Source organism: Lissotriton vulgaris, chromosome 2_1 (assembly GCF_964263255.1).
Source record: "Lissotriton vulgaris chromosome 2_1, aLisVul1.2, whole genome shotgun sequence".
Classification (NCBI taxonomy): domain Eukaryota; kingdom Metazoa; phylum Chordata; class Amphibia; order Caudata; family Salamandridae; genus Lissotriton; species Lissotriton vulgaris.
The window spans coordinates 1840523184-1840544494 of NC_141687.1; the positions used below are offsets into that span (position 1 = coordinate 1840523184).

At 44.7% G+C, this 21311-nt stretch overlaps 1 protein-coding gene across 1 annotated transcript in view; it reads left to right on the forward strand.

The window, feature by feature from the left end:
* Positions 1–1241: 1241 nt before the first annotated feature.
* Positions 1242–21311, forward strand: part of LOC147733376 (gamma-crystallin A-like) — a 79600-nt gene continuing 59530 nt past the window's right edge. The window contains exon 1 of the mRNA XM_086956346.1: positions 1242–1254. Within this exon, the coding sequence (XP_086812472.1) occupies positions 1242–1254 (13 nt within the window). The remainder of the gene's footprint in view (positions 1255–21311) is intronic.

The window sequence follows — 21311 nt, forward strand, 5'->3', positions numbered from 1 at the left end:
GGATTTTTTTTAAAAGCTTGCATTGGCACTGCCTTTTCTTTATCTTAATTCTGGCAATTTTTTGCCAGTTGTGTACGTCCTTCACATACTTTCACATAGAATCACATTTACAATTGGCACACCGGACCATTGCTCTGTCTGCACTGCAGAAGGGCCAAGAACCTGGATGTAGAGTTGAACTAGCTAGTAGCAAATTTAATGACATCCCAAAAATCTCATTCTATTCTCAAAGAATATGGTTTTCTGTTCTTCTAACTGATATGTTATCGAGCCTAAGAAAATTGCAGTAGTGGTAGCTATTCTTCAAGCATTAGAGCATAGCTTCTAGTCTCTCGGATTGCCTGTCCTACACCATAGTTGGGAAATAGAATGGGGGATAGTCGGGGCCTCATTTATGAGGCCTTGCGTCAGTTTTGCGCTTCCGATGCATCACTTTTTGTGACGCATTGGTGGCTTAAAACGTGCCTCCTGTTGTGTACTATTTACAAAGTGACCCATCTAAGCAGATGCATCACTTTGTAAACCTCTGCGCTACATTATACCTGCGTCAGGTATCATGTATGCAGGGGGGCATTTCCCTGCAAAAAGCCTCGTATAAGTGACGCAGTGAAATCTATGAGATTTCACTGTATCACTTCTAGGACGCCGTTGCGTCAAAATCTTGCGTCAAAATCTTGCGCCTGCCTCACAGCACTCAGGCCCTTTCACATGGGGCTTGCCCCATGTGAAAGGACGCATTGCAGGACACACTCCAGCAATGTGTCACCTTTGCACTTACAGATACGTCAGAAATACTGACTTATCTGTAACTCCTTGCGACATGATGCATCATACAATAAATATGATGCATCAGGTATGTCGCAAGGAGTGTGCACTGAGAAGTGGCGCATCGCTGCTTTCACGCAGCGATGCGTAATTTCTCATAAATGAGGCCCTCTGTTTCTAAGTCCTCGCAACACTTAGGCCGCTGTTGGAGAGAGTGAACGGCAGAATGTCTGATAGCAGGGATGCCGTGACCAATCAACCAACCAACCAAGTAACAGACCCAAGCCCATCCCGAGGCAGTCGTCGATAAGATTTCTTTCCGCAGCTGAAATGAGCATATTCGTCTTGACGTCGATGCTCATGAAACGCCATGCCAATGGGGAGACAGTGGTGAGACAGTATTCATATGAGAGAAGTTCAAAATAAACAATCTGAACAACAATGTCACAGTCATTTCATCTCACAAAAAAACAGCCATGGCCCATGCAGGTAAGAACGGTTGGGCCGGGTGGGGGGGTATTTCAACATATGACCGTGAGAGAAAATTAAATAAACAGTTAATTTTTTCTTGTGGTCGTATGTCGAAATCTCCCCCCACCTCCCACCGAGCCCCACCATTCTTACCTGCATTGACTGTGGCTGCAAAAAACTTCATTTATATAACAATAGTGCTCACAAACCAGCCTTCAGAGACAGGAGGAGCAACATCGAGTTTGTAACGTCCCAGTGGATTTCTATATTTTTGGAGGCCTTGGAAAGATGGAAGGGAGGTGTTGGCACATTCAGGCAGTGTCTGCTCATGATGGAACAGAAAGAGGTGAGTTTTTGCTTTTTTGCAGAGGGACTCTCTGATCCAAGTCACACCCCCTTCAACATCAACAGGCAAGTGTGAGCAGATCAGCGAGAAGAAAGATTAAATGCTTGGTGCTAGTTCTCTAGCAACAGCATGTAGGAGTTGTTTTCATACACAGAGCAGCAGCTCCACTCCAGCACAGGTTCAATACAATTTGGTTTCTTGATAACTCCCCGCTCCACAGCATGGGATATCTCACCAAAAGCCAGAGATTGTGGGGAGCAGCAAAGACACCAAGCCAGACCACAGAGGGATCCAGTATCAAGGAGATGGCCACTGATGAGGGGTGATGGCTCATCGTAGCGTGGCCATGGTGCAGGCGAAGGTGGGGGCTGGAGATCTTGCCAACTGCCAGATGGCAGGGTAACAGGGACAGGTCTGGCAGATGTCCCCAGCCTAGGGCTGATGCAAGTCTGGAAGCATGTAACGATGAGCAGTTGTCTTGAGGAGGTGCAGCACTCTTGCACTGAGAGGAGTTGATCCACTTCTCCAGACCAGAAAGCTTAACAGCTGTGTTGGTGATCAGCAGCACTTTATAGGTGTCCCTGCAGTAAGGATGTTCTCGGATGTACTAGAGTGTAGATCCAGCCACCAGGCTGAAGGGAATGGCAGCTTGGATATGAGGAAGGAAAGTGTAAAGACAGTGTATACATTTTCTGAAGTATTGTAGGACTGCATCAACATTCAATTGTAAGCCTAACTCTGCCGCAGAGATCGAATATGTGAAGAGTCGCAGCACAGGGCAACCCGTAACTCTCTCGTATGGGCTTATCTTGATTTTCTGGGTCAGCACATCCCTAGTGGGCCGCAGTGCTAGAGGCAAGGTATTGGACCATTTCTACTGAATTTCTGAACATAGCTCGGCCATCTTGTTTTTGAGGGTTGTATTATTTCCCTCTACTTTGCCTGCTGACTTGAGGTGGTAGGTGCAGTGGAAATGTTGATTTATTCCTATTTCTTTGCAAACCTCCTGTCCTAAGGGTGAAATCAAATTTGCTCTCTGGCCACTTGAAAGGCTTCTAAATCATGGAATAAAATCCCAAATTAAACGCTTTACAACTGTAATGGTAGCTGCTATTATGCGGAGGTACATTTCCAACCACCCCAAAAACATACAAACAATAAGCAGCACACAAGAGTATGACATGCACATAGGCATCTGGATAAATTCCATCCGGAGGTGAACAAACAGACATCGAAGGGGAGCAGCAGGAGTGGTCTTGGTCCCTTTCTCCGCATTATTCGACTGGCAGGTGACAGAGGACTGGGAATAATTTGGTCCATAGAAGGGATGAACAGCTCATACCAGTGGCTTGCAGCTGCATGGATTATACTGTCCCTACCGACATAAGCAGTTCCACAATACATCTGTGTTAGGTTTAGTAGTAGAAATGTTAGTGCAACTACACCCCCTGAACTGCCTGTCCACACTCCCTCAAGGTCCCTTGCACACTCCTGCTTGATTCAATACTGTTTCTCACTCTCAGAAGCTCTTTCCTTCAACAGAGACAAATCTTTTAAGGAAGGTAAAGGAAACATATACAACATATATAGCAGCATCAGCAGTTTGTGACGGGTTGCCTTTCTGGCAGCGAATCAGTGTGGGCATTTCCCAGGGACACTTCATCATGTGGGTATTGGTAGGAAGCACACATAACCACTGCAACCTGTTGTGGCAACATCAAAGCAGGGAACAAATTGTGCACAAATTTACCATTTTGAGCTGGAATTTCAGCGGATGTCCCCAGGCCTGAATGGAGTCCTGAGTGAATGCAATGAGTTTGGCAACCTGAACAGATTCAACATTGGTCAAGAAGCGGCTTTCAGCAATTTGATATAGAGTACCTACAGTGCAACCCGATAAAAGGACACCTTCATCATTTCTGAGACATGAACCATCCACAAAATCCTAATTTTTTATAGCTATATGTAGCAATTCCTCCTTTTCTGTGTGGTCACCTGAAATGTTTTGCCATTTACTGGACCCTATATTATCACAGCCATTAGAACACTGCGCAGTTTACCTCACTAACCAGTAGTAAAGTGACTGTGCTCTTCCTTTCAACATGATGAAATTAGTATATTCCTAATTGGTATATTTAATTTACATAGAAAGCCCTATAATAGGATACAAAATGTACCCAGGGCCTGTTAGTTAAATCGCATAGATGAAATGCAGCGCATAGTGTCATCTACTACAGTAACAGTGTAAAACATGGCTTCAGGCCTACCAGTGTAGTCTAACTGTAGCAGTTTAATCATTGCAATTCGGCCTGTCAAAATAAATCCTTTAACATGTAAAAAACAATCTCTTATTTATTAAGTCACCCTTATGTGGACCTTGTAGTCCACAAGGTAGAGTGCATGGTGTTTAAAAATAAAACATGTAGAAATGTAGGATGGCTGGACTTCAGTCCGCCCGCCACCATAGCGGTGCTGGGACCAGCTGCCAGTGGTACGGCGGCCCCGCCATAGCAATTAGAATGCCACTGACGCATACGTTACATTGTGGCGGGCGGTGCTGTAAGCAGCACCCACCACAATGCAATATATGCATGTTGTGCATGCACAACGTGACAGGCACCGCGCGGTGCCTGCCACCTTGTGCATGTCAATGTTGGGGGTACCATTGGTACCCCTCCCCTCCAAGTGCAGCCTCCCACCTCAGGGGGCCTGCAACGGGCCCCCAAAGAGAACTCTGCATGCCTTACCATGGTGGAGTCTCCGCCATGGAAAGGCATTGAAAATGGCACAAACTAATATGGATGGCGGTGTCTGCAAAGCACTGCCACCATATTATGGGCATTTTCCGCCGGTAGGCAATCGGGATGATTGCCTACCGGCGGAAAAGTGGAGGACTGTCTTTCCACCCGTAGCCGTACCCCCGCCATGCTAATGTGGTGGGGGATAACAGGTTGTCGGGTGGGGTGTTTTGGTGGGCGGATTGCCACCACCGGTCAGGCGGTGGTGATCCACCCGCCATGCTAATGACCCCCTTAATGTTTGAATGTCCTTACAGTGACTAGCACCCAAAAGCTATTTTTCACAGTGGCAGGCCAAGCTGTCCTACATGGTACAGATTTAAAATCCTAATACTGTATCTCGGGAATGGGACTAGCTATAAAAAGAATTAAACAGTTACAAAAAAAACTCCTATTCAATGGTGAAGTCAGATTTTATTAAATTAAATATAAGGACAAGTAACTTTTTACAGGTCACATTTTCCCTGCCTGAAGTTCATGGAGGCTAAATTTGCATTTTGTTCTCCCACTTCTGACAGCCAGTTTTATTGGTACAAATGTCTTATCGTCCTCTCCAGAACACTGCAAGGGCTCTGGGGTGTTTTTACTGAAATAATCCAGAAAGGGCTTCACCATAGTGGCATATCCCAGGACTCAGTGCCTAGAATATTCAACAGTGCCCAAGGAAGTTCATACCTCTTAGGCAGCCACTGGATGGGACAACCTATGTATGACTTAAACTCTCTTGGGTGATGGGTGGTTTTTGCCGGGTGATATTTCATACCCAAGCTATCATATTTGCTAAAGGCAAAATTGCAATTTCTCTTATGAAGTCCTGGGCCTTTCTTGGCCAATCCTGGTATGAGGTAGAGAAAGTTGACCTTGCAGTGATCTAAAATATTAGATGCCAAAAGTAAATTGTCTACATACTGCGCTAGACTAGATCCCTGGGATAAAGGCCTAAGTTTCCAAATCTTTCCTTAAAGCTTGGGAAAAGATTGGTGGGGAGTCTGTAAATTGTTGTGGCAGCCTTCACCATGAAAGTTGAGACCCACTACATGAGATTGTGAACAGGAGCTAACTTACTTCATGTGTGGGGATGGAGAGGAAAGCAGAGCAGAGATCTACCAAAGTGAACCAATAGGGGTTTGCGGGGATACAAGAAAGGATAGTGGCAGGTTTGGGAACCACAGAGAAGCTAGGAATAATCACAGTATTAATGGCATGGAGATGTTGGACTAATCTGTACACATTGTTTTTTCCTACCTTTTTGATATGGAGGATAGGAATACATTTGCGGATAATCTGTATGAAACTCGCTGCTTAATGAGATCTGCAATGATTGGACAAATTCCTACCTCAGCCTCAGGTTTGAGGGTGTATTGAGGGATCTGAGGCAGGAGATGCTGTGGGTTGATCTTGACCTTTACAGATTCCATTGAAATACATCCCACAATGGTGGCTTCTGTGGACCACAATGTGAAGGCACCTGAGAACGTAAATCATTAGGTCAGAAGCTAATTCTGCATTATTCACAGCAGGGTAGTGATTGGTATTCTCACAGAGTAACACTAGCACTTCATTCCCTCAGTCCTGGTGTATGGTGAGGTGGATTCTGCCAGGGGTACAGAACACTGTGCACTTGAGCTTACATAAGATATTCAACCTCAACAGATCAGCTGATAAGGTAGGTCTGAGGAGGAAAGCATGCTTATCTGTAATGAGTCCAAGAGAGATAGAGACAGGATCAGAAATCTGATAGGGAACACTGTTGGAAATACTGACTGCATCTATAGACAAGCCTGGGAGAGGTAATGAGGGAAACTTGGAGATTTTCAAAGCAGAGTGGTTGGCACTAGTGTCAATAAGACATATGGTGCATCCACCATTAGAAATGTGATCAATATGGGCACCTTTCTACAAGAATCAGGGCATTCGAGACACAGTCAAAACCTCTTAGGCTGTCCTATGATTTAAGATAGTATAGGTTGAATTTTTGTGTAATTTGTTTGCATTCGAGCTTGTTGGCAAGACTTGGTACATTTGTAGCAGATTAGAGCAATCTCTTTTCCGATGTTCCAGAAGACCACAGGTAAAGCACACCTGGGGCTTCTCCTCTGCCATTTCCCCCTGCCTATTCTGCCATTTCCTTGTCCTGTCTTTGCTTCGCCCCTTCATTCCTGCTTTGCAAGGGGCCCATGTTCTCTCCCCTTCACACTCTGCTGCATATTTTGCAATTTCAAAGACATGGGTTTAGATTTAACATTCTTTTCTTACTCTCTCAAAAGCTATACAGTACTTCATAACAGTCACAAATCCCACTTGTTTATTAGTTTGCTGTCCAATATATATTGTCATTAATTGGCTTCTCACTTTCGGTAATATTCCCTGCACAAAAACAACACCTACAGCTTCCAGGGCCATCCCTGTCAGGCTGCCAATGCCTGAGCATCTCTCAAAAACATCCTTAAGCCTGTTTAGAACCTCTCTTGGCAATTCTCCTTTATGTTGTTTGCAATTTAAACTTAGTTCAATCCGTTTTCGCTAGGTACATCCGCAACCCCATTCAACAGCACATCCTTTGCTGTGAGCAGGGTCTCATCATTTCTGGGATCCTGTGCCATGCCGACGTTCCCACCAGTCTGTCTCTCACTTCACTGGCTACCGTCGAACATATCAATTGATTCATATCAGGCCCGTTTGGTCTAGACATGTCAAACACACTCACACAGGTAGGGTTTTTTCTAATGTTGGGGAATTGTTTCTTAATATTCATTAAAACAGCAGGGGCCCAAGGTACAAGAACAGTGACTCTGCCCCGAGGAGTGTAGTAATCTGTAAAGGGGAGAAAGGTGTCTGGATTAGGCCTGGGCAAAGCACTACACTACGCTCCCATAGTTTGCGCAACTACGCACTACGCAAACTGCACGTAGCACAGTGCGAACACGCGTAGCATAGCGTAGTGCAGCGGTCATTTTTTGCTTGCTCGCGGTCCTCATCGTCAAGTTGGCTACCGCGAGCAAGCAAAATGACATCCTGGCGAGGCTTTTTCCTCATTCGCGATCAGCAACATCAAGTTGCCGATCGCGAGCGTGGAAAATAAACCTCAACGCGGAGGTCTGGTTTCTCATTGCGAGTGGTTGCGTATGCTTGCGACCGCTCACAATGAGAAACTACCAGTTCGCATTGAGAAAGCTGCAGCTCGAGTAAAAATCTCCTTGAGCGGCAGAAAACTACAGCTCGCACTGTGCAAGGTGCCGTTTTCAATGATTGCACAGTGCCGGATGCTTGTTCGCACTGTGCAATCATTGAAAATGTCATCTTGTACAGTGCGAACAGGGTACTAGGCAGTTCGTGTAGTGCTACGCGTAGTTCGCAGTGCACTTCGCGTAGCTACGCGTAGCGCTACTTCGCGAACTACGCCCAGCCCTAGTCTGGATAGGGTAGGGTGTGGTCTTTTTCTTTGGCAGCGCTAGACTGAGGCGAGGGAAAGTGGCTTCTAACCACCTAGTTAGCCCTCCTTCTAAAGCTTTCCATCATAATTGTGGAGCTGCCCTCCTGGAAGTCTTTGCAGTCAGCTGGGCCGCAACACGTTCTCTGCCTAGACCCCTCCTCAGTAGTACAGTCTATGGCTTGCTTGACTATTAGGGTGCTTCCACCAAATTGCCTAGTGCCAATGTCTCACATCACAGTGCTCCTTGTGCTCTATCTCTCAGTGGCCCTGAAGGCAAGACTTCATTTCCAGGTGCATCTGAGGCTGCAGCCCTATCCCCATTGGCGAGAATGGAGGAAACAGCTTATAAAATATCCTCCTCCCTGTAATCCTTGCTCTGCTTCTCTTTGTCTCATGGTTCACTGATTTTGGGGAATAAATAGGGGGAAGACAGGATAATCTGAGCGCAAGCCCTTACTCTGTCCTTAAGGTGACTTATCTTGTAGTCTAGCTTTACCTGTGTATTCTTTAAACCATAGACTTGGGGTATAGGCTTCTGCGTATTGGCCTCCTTGTGTCAGTCCAAAAAGATTGGCCATTGTTGAGCTTCTATCTTGTTTTTAGGATCTTTCAACTTCTTTTGTAAATTGGCTAATCTTTTTATAATTAAGGTACTGTGTTTAGTAAAAGACTTCTTATCTGAGTTAGTGAGTCCCACTCACTGTGCTTTGCCCTCGATCATTTGGAGCATGTACATCTAAAATCCACACATTTTAGTGCCATATTTATCCACTTTTTCCCAATGCAAATGAATGGAAGCAAGAACATGTTATAAAATCGAAACCTACAGATAGGCGCTAATGACCAGGTGCCCGACTCTTCTCATGGAAGAATGCAGGAAGACACTGGCAGCAAAAGATACAAGTATTGTCAGCAGGAGCGGATTGATTGATTGATTGATTGAGTAAAATGTATATAGCGCATGGCTACCCGGAGGCATCCCAGCGCTTGCAGTAACAGCAACAGAAGTGTCAGGCCAGGTTTAAGGAAACAATAAAGTTTTTAGAGATTTGCGAAAGGGAAGATGATTGGGTTCAGCTCGCAGATGGTGAGGGAAGGAGTTCCAGAGTCTGGTGGCATTAAGCGAGAATTGTTGACCTCCACTTCTGGCCTTTTTAATCCTACGGATGGAGGCCAGGTTTAGTGTTTTAGATCGAAGACTTCTGTTGGGCTCATAGGACTGAATGATATTGTTAAGAATGGAAGGGCCTGTGTTAAATAGAGATTTGTGGGCGATGCATAAGGATTTAAATGTAATTCTTTCTTGTAAAGGGAGCCAATGGAGGGACTTCAGAGCTGGTTTTGGCCGACTGATGTTTAGGAATGTCCAGCAACAGTCTGGCGGCCCGATTCTGGATGGATTGCAGCCTGGAAATCGTAGCCACCGTGGACCCCAAATAAAGCCCCATTTGCGTAGTCTAGCCGGGACAAGACGAGTGCCTGGACCATGATTTTTCTGGCCCGGAACGGCAGGATAGGGAGGATTTTACGAGACATTTGCAGGACACCAAAGCATGAAACAGTGGTCTTCCGTGCCTGGGATTTAAATGACAGGTCTTGGTCTAACCAAACACCCAGGATCTTTAGCTGGGTTTTAGGAGTGGGAGCCAGGCCTAAAGAGGTGGGCCAAATTTCTTTCATATCAAGTGGGGAGCGATTACCCCTGACTATGATTTCGCTCTTTTCCCCGTTTAATTTTAAGAAGGAGCTCCTCATCCAGGTTGCAACCTCCTGTAGACAGGCGTGTAGGCCGGGAGAATTACTTTCCTCTTTGTTAAGCCCAATCACCAGCTGCGTGTCATCAGCATAGGTGACTATGTGAATTCTAAAGGGAAGAACTGCTTCTGCGAGAGTGCGGGTGTACACATTAAATAAAGTAGGGCTCAGGGAAGATCCCTGAGGCACTCCGCAGCGGAGGGGAGTTATTCTGGAAGTCACATCATTTTGAAACACTTGAAAGGATCTGTTGCCTAGGAACGACTGGAGCCAGGCCACAGCAGTTCCGGTGATACCTATTTTACTGAGCCTATGGATTAGGATTTGGTGATTTATGGTATTGAATGCCGCGCTGAGATCAAGAAGCAGTACCACCGCGGTACCGCCAGAGTCGACTATTTTCCTTGATTCTTCCACTACTGAGATCAGGGCTGTTTCTGTGCCCTGTAGTGGACGGAAGCCTGTCTATGTCTGGTGGAGAAGATTGTGGGTCTCCAAAAAAGAGGAAAGTATCAAATTAAAATATTTTTCAGTGATTTTACTTATCCCTGGAAGCAGGGAGATGGGACGGTAATTTCCTAAGGTGGAAAGGTCTAGGGAGGGTGTCTTCAGCAGGGCCTTTACCATGGTTTCCTTCCATGCAGGGGGGGACCACCCCTGAAGACAGTTATGTGTTAATTAGATCTAAAATCACAGGGAAAACTACACCTGCTACCTGGGTGAGCATTCGCAAAGGGGCAGGGTCTTTGGGTGATCCACTTTTTACTTTAGAGAACAATTTTTCTAGTTCTGGCATTTCCATTGCCGGGATAGAATCCAGGCTGGGATCATTTTTACCAAGTGAGGGGAGTGTGAGGTCGTTAGTCATAGGGGGAAATGAGGAGAAAATGGTATAAATTTTAGTTGAGAAAAATTCTGCAAGTTTGTCACACTGTGCTCCTGAAGTATCAGGAAAGACAGGTGAGGGGGGGGAGTTTTGAGAGAGTTTTCACAATGTTGAAGATCTCACGAGTGGAATTAGGTGCAGCTAAGATTTTATTTTCATAGAAGGCAGCCTGTGCTGGTCTGATTTCCGGTTTATAGAGGTAAATGCTATCTCTATATTTTTTCTTCGAGTCCAATGGAAAAACTTTTCCTCCAGGCTCTCTCCTTTTTTTTACAGTTCTGCTTTAGGCCTCGTAGAACAGCTGTATACCAAGGCGTTTTGGTGTTCCTTGTCTTAATTTTCATCCTTTTTTAGAGTATCCAAGGATTTTTGAAGCCAGTTAATAAAATTATCATTGGCCGTGACTACGTCTAGTGGGGAGGCTGGTTTGGTTTGTTCCAGAACTGTGGTCCATTGTTCTAATGATAATTTGGACCAGGGCCTAGCTCTTGAATAGGAGGGGCTCTACACGCTGTTCTACAAGGCGGTGACCATGAGAAAGGTATAAGAAAATGGTCTGACCATGGAACAGGTATAGGGTTTTCCCCTACTATCGCGTCCAGGTTCGAGAAGATGGGGTCTAGTAAATGGCCCTTTATGTGGGTGGGTTTACTGATTTTTAGTGAGAGTTGGAAAACAGCTAGGTCCTTGATAAGTTCCGTCACCGAGGTCTGTAGAGGGTCGTCAAAGTGTAGGTTAAAATCCCCCAATATACAAAAATTAGCAGAGGAGCTGGCTAAATTTGCAGCCAGGTCTGGGAGAGATTTACAGAAGTCCAGTAAGGGCTCTGGAGGTCTGTATAGTAAAATACCTGAGAAAGTAAGGGCAGGGCTGAACTCAATGGAGAACGCAACGTTCTCGCAGTCTGGGACAGGACTGCCCAGTATTCGCCAGATTAGATTGTGTTTGTGAATAATGGTGATCCCGCCCCCCTTCCCTACGGGACGGTCCAACCTCATGACGGAGTAGCCCATAGGCAGAGCCTGGACGAGGTCAGGATCGGAATTAGGGGTAAGCCAAGTCTCAAGTAAGAAATACCACCACCGGCGATTCTTCTTTGAGAAGAATGGAGATTTTGACAGAGTTTCTTGGCAGAGATCTACAATTCAGCAGAAACATCTTATATCTCTAAGAGTTGGTAGGGGGGGGAAGGTTGTTACTTAGATGAAGGCTACAGTGTGGACATGTAAGCAAACTGTTATAAGGTGGGATGGAATGTTTGCATGCTCCCTTCAATGGGGCATCCAGGCGGCGGAGATCGTCCAAACTATACTGTAGCCGCTGGCTGGCACAGGGGGCAGCGCCCGCTGTGCGCGTCCGCTGCGCATCTGGGTTGTCATTGCTTTTATGCTATTTCCTGAGTGGGGCGAGCGACTATACCGCTGACCCTCACACCCAAGATGGCGTCCACGCCGAACTTAACAATTTAGCTGGTTCTCCCTCCGCACAAACAGGAACACCCGCGGCGGATCAGGGAGTAGGGGGCAAGGTAAGACTTATGGCGGAAATTAAGTGAGGAGGCAATAGATTTCTAGTGCAAACAGTTAAAATACTTTTTTTTAAAAACTGGCGATAATGCAAATTTTTGGCTAAAAAGGCTCGTAGTAGTAGTGCAGATTGCAGTGATCAATGTTCCCTCAGCGCGCTTCTCTGTACCAACTGTGGCTCGTCCGGGCTGTCGATCCTTTTATGCTATTTCCTGAGTGGGGCGAGCGACTATACCACTGACCCTCACACCCAAGATGGCGTCCACGCCGAACTTAACAAGTTAGCCCGAATCTCCCTCCGCACAAACGAGAACACCCGCGGCGGACCAGGGTGTAGGGGGCAAGGTAAGACCTACGGCGGAAATGAAGTGAGGAGGCAATAGATTTCTAGTGAAAACAGTTAAAATACGTTTTTTTGTAAAACTGGTGATAGTGCAAATTTTTGGCTAAAAAGGCATGTAGTAGTAGTGCAGATTGCAGTGATCAATGTTCCCTCAGCGCACACCTCTGTACCAACCATAGCTTTTTAAAATCTGCACTTTGATGTGGCAACATCAGAATGAGGCTATGCTTTTCTAGAACAGGTCTACAGAAACGTACTGTGTACAACATAAGATACATTGATGGAGACTCATTTACGGCTTTAGTGGTCTTCAAACAGATACAAAAATTAAATAGCATTTGATTAGTAAAATATAACAGCACATGTTAAGGCACATCTGGGTAGGTGCTTGCTTTTCCCCGGTGTATGAAAAGTGGTTTATTATATGGTGCAGTTGTGCAACCTCACCATGTATTGAAATCCATATCAGGTCCAGTCAGGTTCATTTGTAAAACCTTAGCTCAGTCCTGACTAGCTGGGGATCAGAACAGTCAGGCTTTATCAAAGGTACAATTGTAAAGCAAAAAGAAGTATATGAACAGTTGTATAAGAAGAAAATGCACCACACATAAAAATGCAACACCAATTAATAAAAATAGTTTGTATTTTTATCTTTACATAGACAATTCAATGACAATAATATGATTTTTTAAAGAAACAATAAATCGCTGTAATCTACTGCAACTTACATTTTAGAGTGAGCCACAACAAGTAGCATGAAAACGGCTATAAGGGCACTTTTGTGAAGTCCAACTCCAATAGGGAGCCTGTCCCAATGACCAGTCAGGTCCAGTTGAACAGTTACCTCATAATATAAGCAGTCTCCAGTCCAGTTCCAGGACCTATGCCATACAAGTCAATGGAGTCGTCTTGAATCCAGGGATACAGGATGCTGAAGATGCTCAAGGATGCTGAGGATGCTCATCCTGAGCCGGTGTCAGTTGTCTTCCTGCGGCCCCCCTCTGGTCCGTGAGAGGCCGACCTTGGCCCCAAGGCTCGATTATCCTGCGAAGTCCAGTTAAAATCTAGCACAAAACCAGTTGCCACTGGTCTACTGTTCTCTGGTTACAGCAAAACTAGCAGTCCCTTTAACTTGCAGTAACTCCTGTGCTAGGTGACTATACTGCACTCTGACAATTCTCCCAGGTACCGCAGATGTGGGTGCAACTTTCTACTTTTGGGACTCGGTCTCCTAGGCTGTACCTCGGTGTCCAGTGGCAGTCAGGTTTCTTGCCACTTACCTCTCAAGGGTGCAGGTTTCTCAGCTTTTATGACCCAGGGGATGTAACACGGAGTCAGCGAAATGACTCTTGGATTCACTTGCTGTCTGGGGCTCAAGGATGACTTTTCCATGAGTGGGACACCCCAATCACAGTTGTTTCTTTGCTAGCCCAAGGTACAGCAGGTTCAGTCTAGCCTTTGGTGCAGCCTCCCTTTGCTGGGTCCCAGGAACAGCAGAGCAGCCCTTTATCAGCCCTATCTCCATTCAAGACGTGATCTGAGGTCTGGGTGCCAGGGGTGCCACTTTTATGCCCATTCTGAGCCTCGGGTGTGGCGACTAACTATCCAATGTGCTACCAGGTCCCTTCCTGCCTAATTATGACTTCAATAAGGTGGAATTTTAAAAAACACAGTGTCATGCCGTGCACCGCCTGCTTGGTGGGCTCCCATGTTCACCGTGCCCTTCTTACTCTCATTGTCAGTAATACATGACCACAGGCAATGTCTACTCCTCCACTTGTGGCTCTGCGGTCCTCTTGACCCTCCAGCATCCCTACGAATGGCCACTGTCTCCCCTTACATACTTCCAATGTAAAGACCTTTGCTTTTGGACTGGTTCTTTCTAGTTGACCTTGCTCTTCCCACAATTTCACAAGATTTAAGGAACTGGTGGCCATCTTGCGCGTGGTCGTATAAATACTACCCACTTCCTGAAGCAGAGCACCTACTTCGTATCCAGCATCTGAGACAACCCTGCAGCAACTTCCAGAGATGTGGATCCATCACAACTTTTCCTCCTCTGGTATCTACTTATGACGCTAAAAAAAAGGTAAAGATAAAGTTTGAAAACTGATAAGAATAATTACTGCACACTCAGCTTGAGCTCACAGAATAATCGCTACAGGAAAAAGGTTAGTGCACCAATGAAAGAGTTAATTGATGACAGACTTCATTAATCTCAATGCAGAACTTCACAAGACTTGAATCAAGTGTATTTCGATAAAAGACTTAATGCCAACTGCAATTTGATGTGAAGAGGTTATTGATAAAGACTTTAAGTAGAGAACTGTGTGTAGCAAACAAGACTCAGAGACTGGAGACAAGAGGACCTTGAGGAACATTTTCTTTTTTTTTTAGAGCATGAATACTATGGATGTTCACCGGTGTTGAGGGGTACTTACTCAAACAAGAAAGGGAGAGGTGGGAACTGACGGGATCACTAAATGAATTCTTTCGAGGTCCATTGCTGTATATAATTAATGCATGTTGGAATCTTTTAAGGTAAAATCTTCATAGGGGGGTTTAGTTTCACAAGTGCGTCTTCCCGTAGATAAACTCATGGATGAGCGCAAGACTCATCAGAGTTATGAGGCAAAGATCTGATATCTTATCATAATCCTACAGTGTAGTAAAGAACATATAACAACTATATGCACCAATCATGTTCTCTAATGTATTCTTTCCTAATGGATCACCAAATAGCTTAGCAATTCTAAGAGCCCTGTAGAATCGCAAGGAAGAAGATGAGGCAGACTCAAAAGCGGTCCAGTCCACTGGCACAAGTAGTCTGTCTCTCTCGTCCCAACCCCACGTCCCATGAAGGCTACCACGCTCACACAGTTCTTGAAACCTTCGTATAGTGGTAACTAGTCTGTAGGAGGATCGGTGGCCTATTCTTACCTTCTGCAGACTGCCAGTATTCTTCAGGTGAGTGGTGATTGGCCATGAGACACAACATGTTTTTGGGATTTCTTTTTGGGATTTTCATATTTTGGGATTTCTTAATCTGAAAGAACCTGGAGGCAGCACCCCTCTGCCACACATTTAAAACTTCTCCGCCAGGTCAGAAATGTCTATAACAGGAACATCCTCAATTCAAAAAAATAATTTTTCAGAACTGAACTAAAGTAGGCCAAGAACAGACCCCATAATCTCTTTGAACTGGTCAAACACCAATCTAATAAACTGGCCAAAACATCGAAAGAAACCCCCATGTCTCTTATATCCTGTTTCTTCGCTGACAAAATCATAACTCTAGAAATCGAACTCAGCTCCGCCACATACTCTCAACCCCTTCCTGACCTGCTGCGACGCCCCCACAGGCTCCACCTAAAAATCAAGCTCTCTGGACCGACTTCAAAGTCTATGATGAAGACTCCGTCTCTAAAATCCTATCTTTCTCAAAACCAAATAACCATTTTAATGACCCGCTCCCTTCCAACTGTCTAGCTGCCATCGCCCAATCCATTATTCCTAGCTGGACTGCAATAATTAACGCCTCTCTCCAGCAGGGATCAATGCCTGACTCTCTAAAAGCCGGCCAAGTCCTCCCCATTTTGAAAAAGCTGTCCCTGGATCCAGCTTCCCCTGACAACTTCAGACCCATCTCCAACATCCCCCTCCTAGACAAAGTGCTGGAGAAGTGTGTGCAACAGCAGCTAAGTCAACACATCAACAACTTCCACCTACTCGATGACTTCCAATCCGGATTTAGACATAGATACAGCACTGAAACCACCATGCTCCACATCATTGATGATGCCCTCCAAGCCCTTGACCCAGGCAAAACATGTCTCCTAATCCTAATAGATCTATCCTCGGCCTTCGACATGGTCAACCATGAAAGACTACTTGAATGCCTCAAACTCAGGATGGGATTGGATGGCACTGTTCTAGAATGGTTTAGGTCCTTCCTCCTAAACCGATCACAGCGATTCCTAATCAACAACAACCTATCTGCACCCTCCCCGGTCATGGTTGAAGTTCCTCAAGGTTCAACCCTGTCCCCCACCCTCTTCAACCTTTACCCAGAACCGCTGGCCAAAGTGCTACACACTGCAAACATCTCCTACCATATGTATGCTGATAACACTCAGATCTACATCAAAACCTCATCTCTCAAAGAGATTCTCATCCTGAACGAAGCCCTGAAACTCACTGTTTAATGGCTCTCCTTCAATCATCTCAACTCAATGCTAAGAAAACTGAATTTCGCCTAATTCCGACTCCTACTATCAACCATGGGATTCATAAATGGATTAACGCTATCACAGCCTTAAATTGCCCACTGACCATTGTGGACTCTGCCAAATCCCTGGGAATTACCCTTGACAGCAACCTGAACATGCGGGACCACATCAATTCGATGGCCAAATCAACCAGATTCCACCTGAGCTACCTTAGGAAACTGAAACCCTTCCTTGATGCTCCTGTCTGGAAAATGGTTGTCCAAGCACTCGTCATCTCTAGACTGGAATATGGCTGTACTACCCTCTCAGGTTTACCCAAGATCTCCCTGGCACCTTTAAAAGCATGCCTCAAAGCAGGCAGGCAGACTACTTACCGGCACAAGAAAATTCAACCATATTTCCCCACACCTGAAAGCTCTGAACTGGCTTCCCTTTGAAGCAAGAATACAGCTCAGGCTAGCATGCATCACACACAAGGTTTTATACTCAAAATCCCCTATATATCTTGCACGGAAACTTGTGATTTCCGGAGGAATCAGAAACTCCCGGGCTGCCAGAGACCTCTTGCTCCAACATGCACGCTTTCGGAAAAAATAAACTTACAATTGGGCTTTCTCTGGAGCGGCTCCAAGAATATGGAACTCTCTCCCACCTGACATCAGGAAAATCCCTTCTCTGGCCCGCTTCAAAAAGGACACCAAGACCTTCCTTATGAGTAAATTCCTCGTTTAAACTTTGCCCTCAACCACCACTATGGCCCTGGTTTATGTCTGTCTATTGCCTTCCCTCGGATTACCTAGTCACCCCACCCAGAAATTTGGGATCTTGTCTTGAGTAATGGTAAATGTAATCTGTAAATATGTATATCATCTTGAGTAACTGTAAATGTAATTTGTAAATATGTGTCCTTCTATCTCTTATATATCCTGTACCACGCCCCCTACTATCCGTTTTTTTTATTTTATTTTTTTACTTGCTGATTCTATGCCTTTTTGTATTGTATTGTATTGTATTGTATTGTATATAACATTTATAAAGTGCAACAAACACCCTACGGGTACCCTGGTGCTGGGGTACGAGACGTAAACTATCATAAAGCGAAGAGGGTAGAACCCGTTTAAACAGTACTTAAAGACAAGAGATCAGATTCTGGGTCTCGTGGTCTTGACAGCACCAATCTTGCCGCCCCATTTTGGACCCGTTGCAGTCGCTGAATCAGATACTTTGGTGACTCCAACAGTAGGGCGTTACAATAATCAAGTCTGCTTAAAATAACGCCTCATACTATTAAGGCTCTGGCCGAGTTTGGAAGCAACGGGAGGATCTTTCTCTGAGCTCTGATCAGACCAAAGCAGCATCCCACTGTTTTATTCACTTGCGTCTCCAATGGCAGGTTGGCGCTGAACATGACTCCCAAATTTTGCGCTGTCTTAGTCGGAACCAGAGGAGTAGAAATTACTAGGGGCCAGAAGTTATGAGGGAGGGGCAAAGGAACCTTTCCAACTGTACAGTGTAAAATTTCGGTGTTATCCGAGTTGAATTGTAGAATTGAATTGTTCCGTTGCCACTGCGCAATATCCTGCATATAGGCTTGAAAATCCTCCAAGGTGTTAGACTGGGTTTCATCCAATGATAAGATAATCTGGGTGTCATCAGCATAATTGACCAATTTCACATTGTGAGCCCGAATTATGTTAAACAATGGGCTCTGATATATGTTGAACAAAATTGGGCTGATGGCAGACCCTTGAGGGACACCATGCCAGATGTTGTAAAAGGCTGATTGAAACGGAGGAAGAGCCACTGCCTGACACCTGCCGGAAAGATAGGATCGAAACCAATCCAGGGCAGTGCCCACTATTCCTACCTCCTCTAGACGGGTCAGCAAGATGCCCTGGTTAACCGTGTCAAAAGCTGCAGACAGGTCAAGCAGAATAAGTATCGCCGATTGTCCCCAGTGCTATGTTTCCTGTAAAGCGCTCTGATACCCTAACGGGTCAAGTTCGCGCTCTATAAAACACAGTAATTAATAAATAATAAATAACTAAATAAATGTATTTGAAATATTAGTTTTATTCTACCTTTACAACTGTTAGCTATAATTAGTAGGAAATTATGGACTTTAAATAACTGTGAGGCAGACACTTTGAGAATATTTCAGGAAACGTATACCAAATGGTGTTATGAAAGCACTTCTGGTCAATGAAATTGATTAAACCTGAAGCTGACGAATCTGCCTTGTTTGTGTAAGGAGTTGTGTCTGTTGAGGTTGGCCAGGCCGGGGTGTGCTTAGTTCCTTGAAAGTCCGTGAGGAGTATGAACTTTGCTTGCTTGTGTATTGGGAACCAGTGGAGCTCCTGAAGGTATGGTGCGAAGTGTGTGCGGGAGGTTGAGTATTATTCCTACAGCCGCATTTTGATGTTTTATAGGTCTCTAGTGAGTTGTTTGCTGTTCTTGTACAGGCCATACCCATAATCCAGTTTACATCCATCAGATGCTGATGTGCAGCTATTATTTACGTTTAGTTTGCTACCATAAACCCTCTGTAACCAACAGACTTTGGTTTGCTGGAAAGGGAAACAGCCATTACATCCCATGTGTTACAATGCATGTGGTTACAATGCGGTCGTTACAACGACCGCGTTGTTACATCGCAATACATTACAATGCAAGTAGTTACATTGACTTGCTGTAGGGGGTGCGCTAACCTAATGAATAGTATAATTTACTATTCCAAAACCTTCCCTACTGTTACGCAGACTGGAGTTGGAATAGTAAATTATACTATTCCTAAGTCCAGCACGCCCCCTACAGCAAGTCGATGTAACTACTTGCGTTGTAATGTACTGCGATGTAGCAACACGGTCGTTGTAACGACCGTGTTGTAATTGCATGCATTGAAAACGCATGTGATGTAAGATGCTATATTTACTGAAAGCTGCTTCCCAAGTCATAGAAATAATTATGTCAGTTATCTGTCAGCAATGCTAGTGGTCAGAATGACGAATTATCTTATTGTCATCAATACTACTAACTTCGTTCTCGTTTAGTGAAAACATTCCCGGAAATATTTTTGCCTAGGTTCATGGTTGACTGGTCCAAAAATTCCACCTGTAGCTCAATGATATGAAGGCCCTAGTCGACCCTTTATAATCATGGCCCCTTGTCTAACTAGAGTTGGCAAAGCCAATAGGGCTTGGCAATCTGGTGCAATGTTTAATTTTGTTTTATTTACAAGCATATGCCTCAAAATAAAAAGGGAAAAAAGAAAATATGCTGCCTCCTAAATATTGCTCTTTATGCTTGACATAAAAAATCGCATTTAAAAAAACATTCACAGATGCAGCTGCTTTACCACTGATGATTTTTAAGCAACAAGCCATTCAGTGGTTCCATGCGTTTATTATTATTTTTTTGGTGAAGAATACAAAAATAAACCACCACCTAATTAGGCATTCAAATTGCAGGCAGCTACAATGTTAAAATACAATTAACACTTTATTGCACAAACCTTAAAAGGGAAAGCAGGCAAAATAAACAGCTGGTATTTGAAGTTAATTTAAAATAAATTCAATAAACTAGCCAACTTTGAACCACCTTTGCAGCTGATGAGAAATAAACTATTTTAGGTGGATGAGAACAATGTGAACAGCCTTTCTGCAGTCACTCAAAGTGAAGGGAGCCAATGGACAAAGTGGGCTGACCCCTTGCCCATATTGTATACTGTGGTGAGAATAAGCAAACTATGAATGACAGTTTAGCAGACTGATGAATGAAGCCCATTGAATAAAGACCCTGTGCGTATGTATATTATGTATGATTGTTTTTAATAGAAAAACAATAGTTTGGAGAGAGAGCTACAGCTGTTGCAAAGGACAGATCAAAACATTCAAAATGTAACCAGAGTCCTATCCCGTTGTACCTACCTGAGGAAGTCTGGAGACTCATACTTACTTTTTCAAAGTAAATGAGTCCAGGACACTCAGTCGGGATTGTCAAAGCGGAGCATCATAACAAAGACAGTATTACATGGTCACTACCTGTGGCTGGATACTACCCTGACACCAGTTTTTTTAAAGCCTTTTTTAAACACTAGGAGCAGTTCAGTTTGTGGTATGTGCTATAGAAACGATCCTTCCAACCACCACCACCACTACAATTACTACTGGGTTGCAAATCGAAGGACCACGTGCATGAAAGAGCAGGGGTGCATACGCTTCTCACATCTGATATAGGATAACTAGAAAGCTCTGGTTGGTCTTTTTGTCTCTGGTGTCCTTCGGAAGCAAAAATACAGTTGGATGATGTAATGCTCATTAAACTTTCTTTGCTAAAGCCCCATAATGGTCTTTGTTTGGGTCACATCTCCAATGGAAACACGGCAGGGAGGTTTCATTTCTTTTTGAGACTACATGAGGTCCCAACCAGACCCTCTGGTGTGTCAGAGCCCCATAGAGGGCTGAGTATGAAATAAAAGAGAGATGATGAATTGGCTTTTTTATGGTGCGGTGCAGCGCCTATACACACCAGACAATGATGTCAGAAGCAATTGTAGTTGGAGCACGAGCCATCAAACCAAGCAGCATAGGAATGCAGAGGCTTTCAGCCCAAAGCCAGGGTGGGAGGTAGGAAGCCCAGAACAATCAGATATGACAGAAAGAGTGACGTATCCCAGCCTTACTAAGGAAGACAGCAGCAAGTAGAGATCCAAGCAGTGCATAGGCATAAAAGTTACCAGAATCCCTGTGCTTGAGAGAGC